Source organism: Gymnodraco acuticeps, unplaced genomic scaffold (genome assembly GCF_902827175.1).
Source record: "Gymnodraco acuticeps unplaced genomic scaffold, fGymAcu1.1, whole genome shotgun sequence".
Lineage (NCBI taxonomy): Eukaryota > Metazoa > Chordata > Actinopteri > Perciformes > Bathydraconidae > Gymnodraco > Gymnodraco acuticeps.
This window is the reverse complement of record NW_022989800.1, coordinates 3311796-3333090: the sequence shown is the minus strand read 5'-3', so window position 1 is coordinate 3333090 and position 21295 is coordinate 3311796. Positions and strand designations below refer to the sequence as shown.

General features: G+C 42.0%; 1 protein-coding gene across 2 annotated transcripts in view; it reads right to left on the bottom strand.

Moving 5' to 3' along the window:
- The window catches only part of LOC117552578 (phospholipid phosphatase 4-like), a 73803-nt gene that overhangs the window by 6965 nt on the left and 45543 nt on the right, over positions 1-21295 (bottom strand). For both annotated transcript variants that reach the window (XM_034226167.1, XM_034226157.1), the window contains one exon: positions 9808-9916. In XM_034226167.1, coding sequence (XP_034082058.1) covers positions 9808-9916 — 109 coding nt within the window. The remainder of the gene's footprint in view (positions 1-9807; positions 9917-21295) is intronic.

The following is a 21295-nucleotide window of genomic DNA, read 5'->3' as shown; positions in this document are numbered from 1 at the left end:
TATTTTATGTTTTTAGCAGTCCCTGCTCTGGGGAACCCTAGATCTTTTTCTGAATTGTAAGAACTTTAGCTGTTATTTCCTGATCCATTCTCAAAGTGCTAACTCTAACCTCAGTGTTTCCCCTATATACAAATAACGGCGGCGCTATATTTTGTATTTTTGTTTTTAAATTAAAATAATAATAAGTGGCGACCCTTTTTGATTGTTTGTTATGTGGATTTGTAGTATTTGTGTGACTGTATGTTCAATAAAGGTGTATTTTGCTAAATCTTGAGACATTGCCATATGTACTAGGCCTCAAGAGCCTTTCTTGTGCTGGCAGACATATAGAAACATATTGGCGGGGCGCACTTCGCACACGCTCACATTAAAAGATTCCACACGCTCCACGCTCACATTTAGCTGGGCCTTAGCCGGTGCCTTAGCACCGCTGCTATGACTCCATCCTAGGGGAAAAACTGAACCTATACAACACTTTGTTGAACTGCACCAGTTCTTTGCAATGGCTAGGCACACAACTAGGCATCTACTCTTATTCTATTTAGATGCCCTAGATTTATCTTTAATTTGTATTGTGAAGTTTGAGACACAGCTTTGCTAATGCTTCTAATTGAAGCCTTTTAGAGGAATGATTGTGCACTTGACACTGAAACCTGTATCTATTTAAATCTGCAAACATTTTGATGTTATGCTTCCAGTTTCTTTAACAAAGGATTTCTGATCTCTTGTATTCTTTTAATTGTTGCTCAGAGCTATCGTTATCTCTTTCTGCCCCTCTGGTTGAAATAATTTCTACAACTTAAAAGCATAAAACACCATTCAATTGGCAGGCAACCTTTTGAATGTCATTGTATGTCAAAATGTAACTTCAGATTTTGACTGATGTCCTACTTCACATTCTGTAGTTGGGACCACATAGTGCTAAAACTTGGAGTTACCATGAGTGTAAAACCATACAAGGTGTTCTATAATAGACAGTATCACATAATATTCAGTGGGACACATTGTGGTTGCCCCTGCAGATTGAAACTATTTTAACAATGGCTTGCAAAAATGAGGCATTTACTGTATCAAATCAAATCAAATCAAGTTTTATTTATATAGCACATTTATAAACGATTTTTGGTCGAGCCAAAGTGCTGTACATAAAATAAAAATAGCCTACAGTAGAGACACTTTACAGCAAATACAACAGCACAGATTGTTCAGAATATCAGAATAAAAAAAACGACACCCTCTATCCTTAGACCCTCACATCGTACAAGGAAAAACTTCCAGAGAAAACCCACAGTTTAAGGGGGAAAATGGGAGAAACCTCAGGGAGAGCAACAGAGGAGGGATCCCTCTCCCAGGACGGACAGACGTGCAATAGATGCCGTGTGTAAATCGAAGAGATAATACATTTTACAGCATATAGACCGAATGTTAGGAAATGCATGTGTCTGTAATAAGAAGATGAATCCACGAGGATGTCAGCTACAATCCTGTGGAAGCCATCAGGGAAGCAGCATGACGAGACCCAAGGCAGGACCGCAGAGACAGGTTCAGCCACGACCCGAAGTCCACGACTTAATCCAGAACTCAGGATAGAGGATCCAAGACACAGGACTACAGCAAGAGGATCAGCCTCGACTCCGGTTCCCGGCGTAGATATAGATACAAAACAAGAAAAAAGATTTGGCTGGGTTAATCGGAACAAGAGAATACACAGACACAGACAGAGAGGGAAAAGTTATTCTTGATAACCCTCTAGAAAGATCTCATGAACTTCCCCACTCAATCTATCAAGACCCGAGCAGTTCTATTAGATATAGGATAAGAAACAGAGATAGGGAGCACAACAACCTATCTCTTCGTCAGATGCACTCCCCCGCTTATCTAAGCGACTCTGTACCCCGTTACCCTCTACAAGGCCAAAGACCAGCAGAGGGAAAATGGGGGGTATGTAAGGATTTTTAAGAATAAACCGCAAGTAATCCTATCTACTATTCCTATATTTGAATAATGTATAAACTATTTTAAAAATACTTTATGAAATCCTATGTTATGTATACTGCACAGTGATTAGAATGAGCTTGTATGGTCACGCTTCATAATCCTTGTTCACATCTTAAAAAAAGACAGACACCCACAGATTTAGATACTGGAAATATTTACTCGTAAATGGATTGAAGCAACTAAGCTGTGGTGACTCAGCAGCTGGTGGCATCCGTCATGTTTGCCAGAAGTGCACCCTGAGTCTGAGTGGCCTTTCAGTCACAGCGGCTGCCATCACTTTGTCACTGTGAGGGAATCCACTGAAGTCTCTGCTGACTTAGAATATGCCCGCTGAAACGGCCATTTTTAGATTTACTCTTTTGCAGTACTTTATTTACAGAAGCTCTTCATAACCTACAATTAAACATTGGCACCCCTGGGAGTATAAACCACTGATCAAAGATGTTTAGAGTCATGATGAAAGGAGGATTTGTGAAGGTTTGAGTTGCTTAAAGGTTTGACAACTTAAATTATATTGTCTCTTAAATATACTTAAAATTAACATTCACGTCTATTAAAGAGATATATTTAGCACATCATTTTTATTAATGTTCATCATCATTTTTTCACATTTATAGAAATCCTTTTTATAAATCTGAAAAAAAGTGTAACTTAAAGAGGCCCTTTTTGTTTTCACTTTCCTTAGTGTGTTATATAGGTTTCAGTGCATGTAAATGGTCTGCAAAGGCTCAAATTCTACAGTTCCCTACAGAGGGAGTTTCTCTCCCAGACAGCCCCCCGCCTTAAACGCCTCCATTGGACTCCTTTCTTTACTTGTGCGACATGGTGACATCACTATGTAAAACGTTCCTATTGGCTAGCACTCCAACACATTGTACGTGATAGGCTAACTATGAACCTGGAAATTAGCATTATAGGGCCCCTTTAAATGTAGGGCTGTAACAAATTGTTTGACATTTGATTCATAACCTTGACATTTAAATGATAAATCAAAATTAGAATGCTGTGCAGCCTGCATGTTTATCCATTGTGGTATTTTTGCACAGTTGCAGATAAAGACTAGAGAGTGCAATTCCTGAAGAAATTGCTAGTGGGAATGCTTTATGCTGAAAAGCTGACGCTAAACTGTTATGCTGAAATGTAATGTGTAAGAAGAAAGTGAAGAATTTAGATTGAAATGATACATGAACACAGGGGGCTTGAATGTGTGATGAGAGAAGAAAAGAAAGTAAAAAGGCTTGGAAAAGCATCAGAATATTTGAAATGCAAACCTTTGAACTAACTTGATGGCGAATTATCTGTCGCTATGGCAACGGCATTTTATGACACCCCATAATACGCTTAGATGCGTTGATGGCTGCATCGTTACCAAACCTGTGAAGTTTTGGGCTGTTTGGAGTATTTTCACTGAAGTTATGAGAAAACCGTGTTTCAAGGCGAGCATTTTGTTGCCATGGTAACGGCATTTGAAGAAATCTCAAAACTGTCCCGTAGATGTCTTCAAGGCTGGACTGTTAGCACACATGTGAAGTTTGAGCACTTTTTGAACATTTTCATATCATGTTTTATGGCGAGGGATGCGTTTCCATGGAAACGGCATATGGTGAGATCTCAGATTTGGCGTAGAGCTCTTGAGGCATGGACCGGTGATATACAAGTGAAGATTGGGGGACGATTGGACAGTGTCGATTGGACTTACAGCCTCATCGTGTTTCATGGCGAGTGGTCTGTCGCCACGGCAACGACATTTGATGACACCCCATACTACACTTAGATGCATTGATGGCTGCATCGTTATCAAACCTGTGAAGTTCTGGGCTGTTTGGAGTATTTTCACTGAAGCTATGAGAAAACCGTGTTTCAAGGCGAGCATTGTGTTGCCATGACAACGGCATTTGGAGAAATCTCAAGACTGTCCAGAAGATGTCTTCACAGCTGGACTGTTGAAGTCTGCTGCATGTCAGTTGGAGTGATGACATCATCGTGTTCCATTACACAGGTGTTTATATTTGAGCTAACGAGCTCTGTAGAGATCACAGGTTTCCATTGTTCTGAATGAGAGATGAACCTCTTACATGTGAACGTTTTGTGGAAGAAACGTAACAGATATCTGTGAAATTTCAAAACGTGAAGCATGTCAAGGAAGTTGAGTATCTGAAGTGTAATTTTGTGTAGTTTCGGGTTAATAATGTGGCCTTTTTGGCAGTTTAACCAAAGGTGTGCGGCTGCTACCGTGAGGAAATATCTGCCTGAAATTACAATGGGATTCAATGGAGGAATTTTGAACGTTTTTGTCACTTCATGCCCTCAAGAGGCATTTTGTTTAATTATTTTGCTTAATTATTTGTTATTTTTCAAGCTACGAGATGTTTTCCTACGTTTATCATGAAAAAGTATGTCTCAGGAATGTAGGGTTTGAGAATTATGGCAGTTTTAAAAAAAGATATGAAGGCAAATTTCAAGATTTTCTACCCTTACGCACTCTAGTTAATGTTAAAATCTGAAGAAAACCTCTAAAACAAGGTCTGAACAAATGTTAATATCTCTAAAAGTAAGAATCAGATTTAAAAGTTTTTGTACACGAATAATGTCAGAAAGATTTGTAACATTTTAAAGTTGGAATGAGGTTTCTGAGTGAAAGTATGAATGAACAGTTAGCAGTTGAAGTCGCATGAAGATTTGTTGAAGTCTGAAGATTTCCTCCATTGACTTCAATGTTAAAAATGTGATGTATTATGGGATGTATCTCTGGAATTATGAAAGTTATGAATGAGAAAAGTAATAGCCATCGATTCCCGACCGAGCTGAACGTTTTGATGTTTGAACGGAGTTTCTGCGATTTTCAATGCGGGAGGAGAAGAGGGCCAAATAAGTCGGCGGAATAATAATAAAAAAATGTGTCTGTAGAAGAACAGTTAGTGGTTATATTAATTATGCTACAGTAATATTGGTAGTATAATACTATTTGCAGAATTAGATTCCAGTGTTGGCTGCGTAGGATTGTTTTGGACTGGTGTGATAAAAAAAAGACAATTCCAAAGGAAGTCTGAAAGTAAACTCATTGAAAGAATATAAATGCAATCATTTCCAAAATTCACAACTTGCTTTCAGCATTACACTCAGCTTCAATCAATGTTTGTGTTTTGACTGCTCTCCCTCTATTCACAAAGAAAGGCAAGCACTGACGAGTTATTTTAATATAAAAGGTTGATTTAATCAAAAAAGGCTAACTCATTTAATTCAGAGAAATCACTTTATTCAAAGTGTTCATGGGACAAATTACATTCAGTATAGCCCTACTGTCAAACAAGATTTTAAAGGTCAGATTTATCTTGGTATGTGAATAACTGCCGAGAGCGGGGACTCGCATTTGCAGCTGTCAGGGACATTCCCAAGGTCTGTATCGTTAAGTACAAATCTTTTAGTATAATTTTCTGTTATTTTCACATTTTGTTGCATTCTAAATATCTCCTCTGGAAATGCTCAGTATTTGTTTTCCTGTGAGTTTCATGAACTTTGCAGAAAATGGGAATTTTGAGATTTCCTCAAAGATTAGGTTTGATTGTATCCACTGATTTGAGGTCTGTACACTAGTATCAGCCTGCTTACATAATGTACAGACAGAAACCAGAACTTCGGCTACACTGATCATTGGGTCCTACAATAAATACCAAACACTGAAGAAATTACTTCCCCTCACATAATGAGAGAGACTCTTGAGGCTATGCAAACTAATCCAGCATATAGCTTAATGAAGGACGCAGTGATTCATAATGTAGCTTCATAATGTAAATCCCTTCCATAGGACTATTTTTAATGGCCAGATAAATTCCCCCCAGCTTCAGGGCTACTGTCAGCGCGGTGACATTGAAGAAGGCTGACTGTTGGGTCTCAGCACTGGAAGCATTTTCCCTAAGAGGTCAGTGGGTTGAGGGGAAGGGGGTCTCTTTCACTATTTAGTGGCCTGTCACTAGCAAAGATCCATGGACATTGAAGTTAATATAAACTGTCATTTTTTTTTAATAGCATGATAAAAACAGAAATAAGAAAATAAAAGAGTTCAGATACCCTGTGTTTAAGCTCACGGGTTCATCTGCTCAGCATTATGGTGTCTAAAAGGCTAATAGGCGTTCATTTGTTTTCTACTTGATTAGTGGAGTCTCTCTATAGTCAATGCACCTATAAGCAACTATAACAAATGATTTGTTGATGAACAATTTAAAGCTCAGTGTTTTATCTATGAACAAATCTGCCTCCATTGATGTTTTACCCATTTTATGTTTACCATTGGCTAAATACATGCAAGCTTCTTAACTTCATTAAAGTGGAGCTATTATGCTCATTTTCAGGTTTTGTATTTGTATTTTGTGCCTCTACTGTACATGTCTCCATGCTTTAATGTTCAAAATGCTCTTTAATTTTCTCATACTGCCTCATTCACCCTCTGTCTGAAACCAGATTAGCAGGCCGGCTCTGTTATGATTTGTCAACTTTTTTTATGATGCCCTGCCTCTTAACCTATCAAGTGCAATGTGTTGGCGCGCGAGCCAATAGAAGCGTGGGTGTTGCATAGTGATGTCATTATGTTATGGTAAAGTAAACAAAGATTAAAACGAAAAAACCCAAGCATATGCAGGGCATAATAGAGCCCCTTTAAGCGGAGTCAAGCTAAGCCTTAAATCACTATCAACAGTTGATTGTACCTATTTTGTTACTTATTTATGTAGGAGAGAACTGCTCCATAAAGTTTACATTTACAGAAGCGGATTACTTCTAGCTTGAAACGACTGGTGTAGTGCTGAACACTTACTCTGCAGCTGTTTCTGTCCAAAATGAAAGATTGATGTGTGTGGGCGAGCATATGACAGATTGCAGAGCTACTCAGTCAAGAGCTGTCAGTTGGCAAAGAGGAGAGCTAAACAATTGGACAGGCCTGCCTTTGCCTGTTAAGTAGGTTTGATTGTTTGATTTAACAGTCTGATGTCCAACTGCACAGCATTTGGACATCAGACTGTGAAACTGTTGACTATTCATCTAAAACTCTCAACCACATGCTAACCCTTCCTAGATCATGGCCTGAAGCCTATGAAAGATGACTTGATTGTTGTTTAATTTGGCGGAATTTTTTTTAATTATACGAGCAAACAGGGAACAGAATGCAATCATTATCAGGACTCAATGTCTGTCCTTGAGTGCTAATGTGAAAACACATTCAGGTTCAACAAACTTTAAACAGTCTGCCAATAGTTTCTAAACGTTCAAGTTTATCTAATTTGACCATGGAGGTGATTACATGGAGGCATAATGTAAGTGGTTGCAGATTTTGCGCAACCACTAAGGAAATTCTTGTTATACTTCCGATATATGCTATACTGTATTCTCCCACCGCTTCCAATCTTCATGCTAAGCTACACTTTAGTGCGTCACCATACGTTTTTACAGAAATGACAGTGGTATGAATCTTTAGTATCAAATTCACAGCAAGGAAGCAAAAAAAAAACATTTCATCCAAATCGAACACCAATTTTCTCCCAAACGTTTCATGTCAGTTATGGTGTATGTTGGTGGCACATTTAGTTTATTATTCACAGGTTTAGCCACAGCTTTTGTTTTGGCATCGTATGCAGTACTCAAGTTGTAAAAATAAATCAGGGGGGATGGTGGATTTTATCATATGGGGACATCATTTGTGCTGATAACCCGCCGAGGGTGGGAGACCAACCAGCATAAAGATAATTATTATACTCCTAAAACAACATGCATGTTATGGATGTTCAGATACTCCTTTCATTGCTCTTGACCAAGGCACCTCAGAATTAGAGTCGGTCCCCAGGCTGCCATGGCACCACTAACATTTAGGGTCAAATGCAGAGGACAATTAGTGCAAAATCTTTTTTTCACTTTAATTTAAAGGGGGGGAGGGGATACAAAAATGTGGTTATAATGGAAGTCTATGGTATAAATCTTGTAGGTTAACAGTCCCTCATTTATTATTCAGATGGATCAACTGATTATACTAATAATAAAGGTAAAATAGTTTTTAGAATATTGAATTATAGTGTATTTTTTCAAAAAAGCAGTTACTGGTATACGATCAAAACTCGTATCTAAAGGGTTACATTTGTATCGTAATTAATTAAATCATTATGTAAATTAAACACTTCATAAAAAATTTGAGGGAAAAAAAATATATATATTGATCCGTCATCATTTTATTGCAGTTAAAATACAAATATTTTATGTTAACATTCCCAATGTTGCTTTTTTTAACAGGGCATTAAGTGAAAATGGAAATTGTTTACAAGATATGAAAATATATTAAAAGATTATACAGATAATACAAAATAGGACCAATGTTGTCAATGGCTGCCTACTCCACTCTCTCCCATCTCATAGAAGTTTCCAAAGATTTTCATAATCATGCTTTTTGGTCTCAATTTATCTGGCTCTTGCTTTTGGATTGTTAGCTAAGCAATGGCTTTGAAGCCAAGTCTTGACATATACCTCTGGTCTGAACTTGTTCAGTGGAGGGCCAACACACTTGATGAAAAGCAAGGCTGACATGCTTTTTACCTCTAGGGAGCTTCTAGTTGTGGTTAAAATGTTCATCTGACTAAACCACGTTCACACTCAGCTGTGGAGCTTGAAGGAGGGGTTTCAGCTCTTCTGGTGCTGGTGGTATCATTTCATCAACAGTTTTGAGTCTTACCAGCTCGCTAACAAGAGAGAAAAACCTATAACTCCAAACTAAGTTGTTATTGCTGCTTATGTCCATAGATTCCACCTTTGGTGACTAAAGTAATGAGTAATGACTAAGATTACTGACTCTTGACTTACCTGAAATGTTATTTTTAGTATTTTTAAATATGAAGTCCCTCAGATCGCGTTGTCCTCCTGGTCGCTTGGCCATTGTGATGACCGTTACCTGCGCTTCTGGCATCGATCAAACAGGCGCATCACGGCGCTCACTAGGGCACTCGCATAGTATAGCGTCAGTGACTTGGTAAAAATGTCATTGCGTGTGTGCGTGCTCCCTCGCCCACAGTATTTAACTCAAAATGTGCAAAATTAATGTTGAAATAGCAGTAATACCAGTGCCACGTTCATTGATAAAATTACATAAGGGATGGAAAGGGGGAATGGCAGTTTTAGAAGGGGGATGATTTTGACAGTTTTTATTTCAGGGGGGATGCCATCCCCCCTCATCCCCCCTCAACTCGACTACTGATCGTATGTGTTGTCATATTTCACCATTATCACTCTTTGAAAATAGGACCATCTTGCGTCCGCCTTCCAAGTCTGTAAACAATGTATGACTCACAACAATATTGGAATGATTCCTGTGATGCTCAGTAAGCTGTCAACTGCATTGAAGCCAGGGATGAAGCCACTGAGAACTGTGTTGACAAAGGGAATGTTTTTTCCAAGAGATTTTTTAGGTTATTTTCTCAGTAATTAACAGCAGAATAAAAATTCCAATTCATTTCGCGCAGCAGAAATTCATCTGAACCTTTTCTCGCCCACTTCTGTCCAAGTTGATTGTATATATATATATATATGTTGGAAGTGTTAATCGGCACAGCTCAGTAAAGCCCTTTTTGTATCTGTATAAACGAGATTCAGAGCCTGAACTCAAGAGCGGAAACAAGAGGCTTTGCAGCATTGATCATCCTAATAGAAGGATTTCTGCAGCGCAAAGATCACTAAGAATAAACCAGAGGATGCACGTCATGTAGACCAAAATGTTCATATTTTTTGGCAATCAAGTCTGAAACAGGAGGAATGAAAAATTGGACAGCAGGTACTTACGAACATGACCCTCTTGGGAATGTGGTCTGACTCAACGAGGGGATTCTTGTAGAGCCAAAGCTCCTCTGGTTGAATCACTCTCTCAAAGGGCTCCAGAAACTCTGTAAATCTGTAGCAGGGAACAAAAGTACACAGATCAGTATCTCGTTTTTTTGGCATTTATGCTTTTACAAAGAGCAGCATGCCATGTACCCTATTGAGATATCTCGTTCTGATTATGTGGAGAGGAGGAATGTTTCTTCCCAAGGATAAACATATCTGAGGCTATGAAAGTACGGGGACTTCACCCGACATCACCTCCACTGAAGAGCTCTGTCTCACACTTTGGATACGAAATTAGCATGCTCCAGCTTCCTCCAGCCCCCGGTGATCTGTCAGACACGACCTTGTTTTCCGTCATCTCAACAAAGTATTTTTCTCTCCGCTTTCTAAAACACTTCAATAGGCTGTTGGGTTGTGAGATTATGTACCTCCTATAGGGCCATAGAGAGCTCTACATATTGAAAGGCTATAAGCAAAGCAGAAAAGGATTATTCAAAACAAAGTGTAGCTGGGATATTGTCTCCTTTAAAAACATTTTTTATATATATATATATATATATCTATCATTGGGGAATTTTGGTATTCAAATAGGGGAATTAGGAAGGTATTACAAGGGTTATAGAAGAATTACATTTTCTCTCTGTCATAGTTTTAAACATGCGGGGATGTGTTGAAAATTGAAAGAAAACATAACAAAAACAAACTTATTGGTTTAAGTTTAGGCAAGAAAAAGGCACCATGATAGACTTAAAATAAGTATGTTTGTTACGTAAATAGATTTTGGATTTAAATTAAAATATGCTGGGGCTCTGAGGTAGATTGTTCATCTACCAATCGAAAGGTTGGTTGTTAGATTCCCAGGCCCAACATGTCAATGTGTCCTTAAGCAAGAGACCTATTCTTAAGTCTCTTCCATGAGCGTTCTCAGTTTGTACGTGTCAACGATGAATCTTCCACGCAAACCAAAGTTAGCCATGGAGTGCCACAGGGCTCAGTGCTCGGACCTATTTTGTTCACATTATATATGCTTCCGTTAGGCAATATTATAAGGAATCATTCTGTAAATTTTCATTGTTATGCGGATGATACTCAACTATATTTATCAATCAAGCCTGATGAAATTAATCATCTAAATAAAATTCAAGACTGCCTCAAGGACTTAAAACGTGGATGACCTTAAACTTTTTGATGTTAAACATGACCAAAACTGAAGTTATTGTACTTGGCCCAAAGAATCTACGAAACAAATTATCTAAAGATATACTAACTATGGATGGCATTAAAGGTGGGGTAGGTAAGTTTAGAAACCGGCTCGAGATAACTTTTTGTTATATTCCATGGAATGCTCTTAACTAGGGCTGGGCGATTTTTTCGGTTTTCACGATTAATCGCATTTTTACTTTCCTACGGTTTGTGAAATGGCTAAACCGAAAAACCGCGATTTTTTTTGGATCTGTAATCAAAAAGCTCCTCAAAAACACTATCGAAGCAGTTCCTGCCGTTGCTACGTTAGTTCAAACAGTAACACGCACTATTTTTCTTAGCGGATGCATGTCAATTTAAATCAATACAAAACTATTTTTTAAATCAATAAAATCATTTTCTAAATCCATAAAAGCATTTCAATTAATATTGGGAGTCATGTCGTTACTTTGCTGAGAATTTGGCCATGTAATAAGCGGGATAATGTGCAGCGAGTTGCACATTGCATAATGTGCCTTCATGTCGATCCCTCCGCAAAAAAAAACGGCTCGTTCGCGGGGCGAGAGCCGGCTCCCGTCGTTCACTTAAATAGTTCGCGACCGACACATCACTACGACAGACGTAGCATAAAAATGTCCACGAACACAGATGAAGAAGAACTCATTCCTAAAAAAGGTACCACTTCAGTAAGTTCAGTTGTATGGAAGTGGTTCGGGTACAAGCAGTCAGACATAGAACAAACAACTGTTCTGTGTAAGGTCTGTAGAAAGACGATCGCTGCAAAACATGGGAACACAACCAACTTATTCCAGCACCTGCGACAGAGACATGCAGTGGTGGAAGCTACATGAAGCTAACTTCCCAAGACTGAGTTATCTGGCCAAGAAATATCTCTCCATTCCTGCCACAAGTGCCCCTTCGGAGAGGGTTTTCAGTACGGGGGGTAATATTGTAACATGCCAAAGAGCATGCCTCAAGCCAGAGGCAGTAGACAGGCTTGTCTTCCTCGCGAAAAACCTGTAGAAAACTTCCTAGAAAGTTAAAGGGATGTTATTTTGTTTGAGGGTATTTTTTTATTTCATTATTTGTTGTATTTGTATCATTCAACATGATGATATTTTTAAATGATGAAACCAGTCTGAAGTGATGTTTTTTGTTTGATGCCAACAGCAAGACTAACCTGGGAATTCTGCATTGCAATTATTCTAATGGTTAACTTCCTGCAAGCTATAACAAACCCCAATATTACCTTTCCTGAAATCAACATCCTGTAACCTGATTTATTTTGGACATGTTTTTCTATTTCCACTATTATATTAAAAACATTAATACACTATATATTTTATTTTTAAAATGTTTAACTGATGACCTATAGCCTTTATATTGTGTATTGGAAACATAACAAAAACATATTTCATAAACAGTGTTACCATTTTCAAAGATATATGAATGCTTTATACTTTCTTTTAATTTCTTTGAGCTATTATTGTGAAATGATTGACAAAAGTGTATAATGTATATTTTTCTCACATAACTAAATATGCAACCCAAATTATTCTGGACAGTGATATTTAATAGGTTTTTTTCCATGCAGTGCATTTGGAAATAATAGAAATGTTGAAATTGATATGAAACCAGATGCAGTCAACATTTCTAACATCAGATTCAGTATTGGCATTTTTTTCATCCGTGAACCTTTGTTGGAAATGTGGATGATCCCAAAATAAATGTCAAGTCCTCGCATCTTTACTCCAACCATCTGTTTTATTCTTCTTTTACTCGCCATACTTAACTCACCACATCCAGGAGGATCCATATCATTTCAGAAAAAATCGAGGTTTAAATCGAAAATCGTCCATTAGTTAGAAAAAATCGAGGTTTTATTTTTAGGCCAAATCGCCCAGCCCTACTCTTAACATCCCGATAGCAATGTAAATCTTAAGTGCTTTGACAAAAAATCCATTAAAAAATGTCATCTGTGGAAGCCGTAGTACTGTAAAAAGCACGACCAATCATCTGAGCCGGCCCGGCTAAAATAACTGGATGGCCAACCTGCCTGTCAGCCTTCCAGCTGTGCACAAACTTATCTTGTGCCCTCATTGGTCATGTGCGCGTTCGTGTGTGTTGGAGGAGGGTGCTCTGTAAGGACAGTGGCAGATTTTTTCCGGCTGTGTATTTTCAATTGTAGCACACTCGAGCTGGTTTTCTCCAAAATTACTACCCCACCTTTAATTTGGCCTCCAGTGAGACTGTAAGGAAACTTGGTGTTATATTTGATTAGGATTTATCCTTTAACGCCCACATACAATCTATTTCAAGGACCGCCTACTTCCATCTACGTAACATTGCAAAAATCAGGCATATCTTGCCTCAAAACGATGCAGAGAAAACTAGTCCATGCATTTGTTACTTCAATGCTGGATTATTGTACTCTTCCTTATTATCAGGGTGTACCAAGAAGTCAGTCAAGTCGCTTCAGCTGATTCAAAATGCTGCAGCTCGTGTACTAACCAGAGTTAGGAAAAGGGACCACATTATTCCTGTTCTGGCTGCCTTACACTGGCTCCCTATAGAACACAGGATATCATTTACAAGTCTTCTTCTCGCCTACAAAGCCCTTAATGGGCAGGCGCCATCTTACCTTAAAGAACTCATTATACCCTACTGTCCTACTAGGACATTGGTGTTCCAACAATGCAGGGTTGTTGGTTGTTCCTAGAGTCTCTAAAAAGTACAATGGGAGCCAGAGCCTTTTCTTATCAAGCTCCACATTTGTGGAATCAGCTTCCAGTTTGTGTTCGGGCGGGCAGACACCCTATCCGTTTTTTTAGAGTGCGCTTAGACCTTCCTTTTTTGATAAAGCTTATAGTTAGGGCTGATTAGATTCACCCTTAGTTTTTGCTGATATAGGCTTAGTTTGTCGGGGGACATCTTACTTCTTCCTTCTCTCTGTCTATACCTGTGTACTCTCATGTTCCGATTAACCCAGTTTTCCCCCATGTCTTTCTTTTTGGTGTCTATATACGCTGGGATCCGGAGTCCTGGATGATCCTGCGGTCCTGTGTCCTGGATCGCGAGCCCTGGATCTTGAGTCGTGGCTGTGGTCCTGGATCATAGGTCCTGGATGGATATCCTCTTGGATTCATCTTCCTATTATACACACATGCATTTCCAAACATTTGGACTACCTATGTTGCAAATGAATTATCTTTTCAATTTACACACGGCATCTATTGCACGTCTGTCCGTCCTGGGAGAGGGATCCCTCCTCTGTTGCTCTCCCTGAGGTTTCTCTCATTTTTCCCTTTAAAACCGTGGGTTTTCTCTGGTTGTTTTTCCTTGTACGATGTGAGGGTCTAAGGATAGAGGGTGTCGTATTGTCATACTGATATTCTGTACAAACTGTGAAGTCCACTGAGACAAATGTAACATTTGTGATATTGGGCTATATAAATAAACATTGATTGATTGGCAGTGAAAGCGGAGGGTCTCGACGGACCAGACCCGGGCGACAGAAGCTGGCTTTGGGGACGTAGAACGTCACCTCTCTGGGGGGGAAGGAGCCGGAGCTTGTGCGGGAGGTGGAGCGTTACCAGTTGGATCTGGTTGGGCTCACCTCTACGCACAGCGTCGGCTCTGGAACCTTACTTCTGGATAGGGGTTGGACTCTATTCTTCTCCGGAGTTGCTCAAGGTGTGAGGCGCCGGGCGGGTGTGGGGATACTCACAAGTCCCCGGTTAGGTGCTTCGTTGTTGGAGTTTACCCCAGTGGACGAGAGGGGTCGCCTCCCTACGCCTGCGGGTTATGAGGGGGGAACACTCTGACTGTTGTGTGTGCTTATGCACCCAACAGCAGTTCAGAGTATACGGCCTTCTTGGAGACCCTGGAAAGAGTCCTGTATGGGGGCTCCTGAAGGGGACTCTTTAATCTTGCTGGGAGACTTCAACGCACATGTGGGCAATGATGGAGACACTTGGAGGGGCGTGATTGGGAGGAACGGCCCCCCTGATCTGAACCGGAGTGGTGGTTTGTTACTGACTTCTACCATGTTCGAACATAAGGATGCTCATAAGTGTACGTGGTACCCAGAGCACCCGAGGCAGAAGGTCCATGATCGATTTCGTTATCGTATCATCGACCTGAGGCCGTATGTTTTGGACACTCGGGTAAAGAGAGGGGCGGAGTTGTCAACTGATCACCATCTGGTGGTGAGTTGGGTCGAGTGGCGGGGGAAGCCTCTGGATAGACCTGGTAAGTCCAAACGTGTAGTTCGGGTGAACTGGGAACGTCTGGAGGAGGGCCCAAGTTCAGGAGGCCTTCAACTCACACCTCCGGCGGAGCTTTTCGGGCATTCCTGTGGAGGTTGGGGACATTGAACCAGAGTGGTGGGTGTTCAAAGCCTCTATTGCCCGAAGCCGCGGCGGGGAGCTGTGGTCTCAAGGTCCTAGGTGCCTCAAGGGGGCGGTAACCCTCGAACCTCCTGGTGGACACCGGTGGTCAGGGAAGCCGTCCGACTGAAGAAGGAGGCCTTCAGGGATTTGTTATCCCGGGGGACTCCTGAGGCAGTCGCAAGGTACCGACAGGCCCGAAGGGCAGCAGCCTCATCCGTGGCAGAGGCAAAGCAGCGGGTGTGGGAGAAGTTCGGAGTAGACATGGAGAAGGACTTTCGAGAAAAGTTGTTCTGGAAAACTGTCCGACACCTCAGGAGGGGGAAGCAGGGAACCATCCAAGCTGTGTACAGTAAGGATGGGACGTTGTTGACCTCAACTGATGGAGTGTTAGTGCGTTGGAAGGAACACTTTGAGGAACTCTTGAACCCGACAACTCCGCCCTCTTTGTTAGAGGCAGAGCTGGAGTATGACGGGGGATCAACACCAATCTCCCGGGGGGAGGTCACTGAGGTCGTCAAACAACTCCACAGTGGCAAAGCCCCGGGGGTGGATGAGATCCGCCCGGAAATGCTGAAGGCTCTGGGTGTTGAGGGACTGTCATGGTTGACAGGTCTCATCAACGTTGCGTGGAAGTCGGAAACAGTAACGAAGGAGTGGCAGACCGGGGTGGTGGTTCCCCTTTTTAAAAAGGGGGATCAGAGGGTGTGTGCCAATTACAGAGGCATCACACTACTCAGCCTCCCCGGGAAAGTTTACTCTAAGGTACTCGAAAGGAGGGTCAGGCCGATTGTCGAACCTCAGATTGAGGAGGAACAATGCGGATTCTGTCCTGGTCGTGGACAACGGATCAGCTTTTTACTCTCGCAAGGATCCTGGAGGGGGCCTGGGAGTACGCTTATCCGGTCTACATGTGTTTTGTAGACTTGGAGAAGGCGTATGACCGAGTTCCCAGGGAGTTACTGTGGGAGGTGCTGCGGGAGTATGGGGTGAGGGGGTCTCTACTCAGGGCCATCCAATCTCTGTACTTCCAAAGCGAGAGCTGTGTCCGGGTCCTCGGCAGTAAGTCGGACCCATTTCCGGTGAGGGTTGGCCTCCGACAGGGCTGCACTTTGTCACCAATCCTGTTTGTAATATACATGGATCAGATTTCGAGGCGTAGTCATGGGGGGAGGGGGTCTGCGGTTCGGTGGACTGAGGATTGCACCACTGCTTTTTGCAGATGATGTGGTTCTAATGGCTTCAATCGGTCTGCGACCTTCAGCACTCACTGGATCGGTTCGCAACCGAGTGTGAAGCGGCTAGGATGAGGATCAGCACCTCCAAATCTGAGGCCATGGTTCTCAGCAGGAAACCGATGGACTGTCCACTCCAAGTAGGGAATGAGTCCTTACCCCAAGTGAAGGAGTTCAAGTATCTCGGGGTCTTGTTCTCGAGTGAGGGAACAATGGAGCGTGAGATGGGCCGGAGAATCGGAACAGTGGGAGCGGTACTGCAGTCGCTTTACCGCACCGTTGTGACGAAAAGGGAGCTGAGCCAGAAGGCAAAGCTCTCTGTCTACCGGGCCATTTTCGTTCCTACCCTCACCTATGGTCATGAAGGATGGGTCATGACCGAAAGAACGAGATCGCGGATACAAGCGGTCGAGATGGGTTTTCTCCGCAGGGTGGCTGGTGTCTCCCTTAGGGATAAGGTGAGAAGTTCGGGTCATCAGGGAGGGACTCGGAGTTGAGCCGCTCCTCCTTCGCGTCGAAAGGAGCCAGTTGAGGTGGTTCGGGGCACCTAGTTAGGATGCCACCTGGGCGCCTCCCTAGGGAGGTGTTCCAGGCACGTCCAGCTGGGAAGAGACCAAGGGGTAGACCTAGGACCAGGTGGAGGGATTATATCTCTTCGCTGGCCTGGGAGCGCCTTGGGATCCCCCAGTCAGAGCTGTTGATGTGGCCAGGGAAAATAAAGTTTGGGGGCTCTCTGATGGAACTGTTACCCCCGCGACCCGACCACGGATAAGCGGGAGAAGATGGATGGATGGATGATTGATTCCATGTCATGGCCAACGGTGTGTGAATGTGTGTGAATGTGAGTCTCCCTGAGCAGGTGTTATCTTCAATGGCTGCCTCTGCCTTTGTATGAATGTGTGTGTGGGAGAATGCTGACTTGTACAAGTAAAAGCGCTTTGAGCAAAGACTGAGAAAGTGCTCTGTAAATGCAGTCCATTTACCATTTTCCCCTCCAGAACGCGGTACATTAATGAAAAAACGTACAGCTTGAATCAGTAATTATATTCATTAAGAGTAATGGCACAGTTTAAATAGCAAGATCAATCTAAATACATATATGGTTAATATAGAGGGAGTAGAGTAATGGATAAAGAGTTGACATAGCTAAAAGTTACAGAGTTAAAAAGTAAGTGTTATGCTTTTGGGGTTTTCCCTTTCCTGTAGTGTGTTATTAGGTTTTTGTCCCACACATTCTCTCTCTGCCTTTAAGTTTGTTGAAGAATTATTGGGTCGAGCAGTGCATTTGTCAGATATACTGCATCACTTTATTGGAAATAGAGATTAAGTAGTTCTCTCCAAAACGGCATGCCCTTCAGCAAGGCATTTATCTCTCATCTGCTCCAGTAGAGCTGCTCAGTGGCTGGCGGCAGAAGTGTGAGGAAATGCTGGCTGCTGTGCGTCTTCTCAATGTGAATGTAACAGTGGAAATGAGAAGGATGCCTTTGACTAAAAGGCACTTGCATCTTCTGCAAACCATTTTCTAGATAAAAACGGATTCCTGCAGAGCAAATTGTTTTATTCTTCCTCTCTTCAGGAAATCAATTATACGTTTTTAATCTCTCTGAAAGACAAGCAGCTTATTACACAGTGTGGAAAGTCTATTTGTTGGTCTGATAACTGCGTGTCATTATGTTTTTACGAGAGAACAGTAACTTAATCAGTACTTGCTCATTTTACACCTTGCTGAGCCTGTGTGCATGATTCACTTCAGCCTTATTACATTTTCTGCTATGTGGGGCACAACAATTAAAGTGCTAATGACACACAATATGCTTCCTGAATTACTCCCATTTTTCCCAGCTTGTCCTTTTTTTAACAGGGAATATTATTTTGGGGCCCCAGGGATAAAAAAAGAAAGAAGGTAGAGATACAGTAGGGCTTTGGCAGCTAGCCATCTGCCCCCCACACCCCTCCAACTCTTCTGGACACACACAGTGTTCTCAAGTCATTACATAGAGCAGCAGTTTAACTGTCACTCTGCAAGGCTTATCATGTATTCAACCCCTGATGTCTTAATGAGTTTGAGACACTCTGCCCCAAGGTAACTACAGAGATAAGATTCTTCGGCACAATATTTGCTCTCATTAAAACGTGGAAAGCTTGCACACAACTTGCTGCTGTGGGGAAATGAACAGTTATATATTAAAAAAGGGGCCATTATATAAGGTATTAGGGTTGAAACCCAGACTACTTCACAAATCTGAAATCCAATCCTATTTTGAAATTATTTATATAATCTTGGTTTTTCTGAAATATGCTAAATATAATTTTCTTTTGATAATTTCATGGTTGTTAGGGTTTCCTCTGGAACAGTCATTGTATATTGTGTCAAGGAACATTGTAATCCTGGGTCTCCCATGGCAAATTAGTCTCAGGTGATGGTCCAGAAGAATGGTTTGAGAAAACACCTCATAGAAGATAGAGGAAGAAGGAAGGTTACCCCGCCCAGAAGAAGCCTGGGTTCTCCTTTTGGAGCCAGGCCCAGAAGGAGGACCCATCAGCGAGCGTCTAGTGGCCGGGCTATGTGGAGGCTGGCCGGAGCACAGTCTGAAAAAGCCACATGGACAACACCTACACTTCTTGGTCCCGTGGGCCCACCACCCAAGGGAGAGACCAATGCAGTCGGGTGCGCTGCCAGATGGGTTGCAATAGGGGTAGAGGGTCTCGACTCTCGATTGATCTGACCCTAGCAGCAGAAACTAGCTTGTGGGACGTGGAACTTCAACTCTATGGGGAGGAAGGAGCTTGTGCTGGAAGAAGTGCTACCAGTTGGATCTGGTTGGGCTCACCTCTGCACACAGCGTCAGCTTTCTACAAGCGGTCAAAATTGTTTTCCTCCGGAGGGTGGCTGGCATCACTCCATCCGGGTTTTGTTCCGACCTCCTACAGCGTCAAACCCCACCGGGAGCGTTTCAGAAGCGGAGCGTCTTGCGTGCCGGCTCGCAGTTTTTGTTGATTTGGGAATATTTCTTGGACAGGCTACTTTGTACAGACAAAGTTAATAATACTTTTAATAGTCCAGTTATAAATGACATGAATCAAAGATGTGTTGCTGTATTTTAGTGGTAAAAACACGGTGCCTGTAAACCGGAGGAGAACGCTGGCATTCCTCCTACTTGAAAGACTACAGAGGGATAGGGTCTGCAAAATTTGTTTATTTTGGGGATTGACTGGATGCTCTGACCGTTCCACTTCCTGCCCGGCGCCATGCAACGCCCCGTGTCTCGCGCCGAGACGCTTCTGGGACGCTTCTGGGACGCTTCTGAGCCGTAACGTGGCGCGTCTGGTGGAATAACACCCATTGACTAGAGTGGCCGTGATCGCCGTGAATACGGGAACGCCGCGGCGCAGCCGTAACACGGTGCAGACGGACCCGGTGGAATCCAGGGGTAAGGGATCAGGTGAGAACCTCAGTCATCATGAGGGACTCGGAGTAGAGGTGCTGCTCCTTGCCGTAGAAAGGAGCCAATTTATGTGTTTCTGAACTCTGGTAAGGATGCCACCTGGCCACCACCCTCGGGGGTGTTCCAGGTATGTCCAGCTGGGAAGAGACCTAGGGGCAGACCCAGGACCAGTTGGAGGGATTATATCTCCACGATGGCCTTGGAATCCCCCTTTCAGAGCAGGTTGATGTGGCCAGGGAAAAGGACGTTTCGGGTCCTCTGCAGGAACTGCTTCCACTGCGACCAAACTTCGAATAAGCAGTTGTAATTATAATTCACAACTGTTTCATTTATTTTTTTTTATTCTTAGAAGAAAAGGAACACTTCAAATTTCACTTGAGGCACTCTATTTTCAAATATCTGTGTTCGCTGGGGATGATTACTTTCATAGGCTCAATATTGAAATTTCTGTTCTACATGCAATAATATTCCTCCTACATTTACAGAATTGAGTATCCAATCTTCTCCAACAAATCAAAACTGCCCTCGAAGGATTTCCCTTGGCTCAAGATTGTCTTGCCTCATTTTCTCTTTTCTAACCGTAAACTTTATTAAAAGAAAGACTCCAATATGTTTTAGGTGTACTTTAAGGACCCAAGGCTCTACGTAAGTGTCAAACACAGTTAGAATTAATCAAGGCTTCATCCTCGAAGCATGTATTGAAGATCTTAAAAAAATGAATTTTACTGCGCACTTTATTTACAGGCTGGTGACTGAGGATGCCTTTTATTTGAGTGAGCAAGGACGATAAGAATTACAGTCACATTGTTGGAGCTAATGTCAGCGCTTGGAGGGGTAATGACAGTAACAGCATGTGCCTCGATTAATCTTGCGGGGAAATAATTGTTAGCATGGTTTAAAGAGAGAGACGGAGAGGTTGGAAAGTGCTGGTGGGCTGAAACTCAGAATTGGCAGATTTAGACAGACAAAATGTCATAACAACGTAAGTGTCATTTAGGGGCTAATCTCTCATTACATTTGCACATATTTTCCATTTAATTTCAAAGCTTAAAAGCCTTTCAACACTTTCTGTAGATGACCGTGAGAGCAGGAGCTATAGAGAACAGACAAAGAGGGAAATAAAGAAGTAGAGAGATCCAACCATGTTGAAAGTCTTTCCAAAGGGCATAAAGAA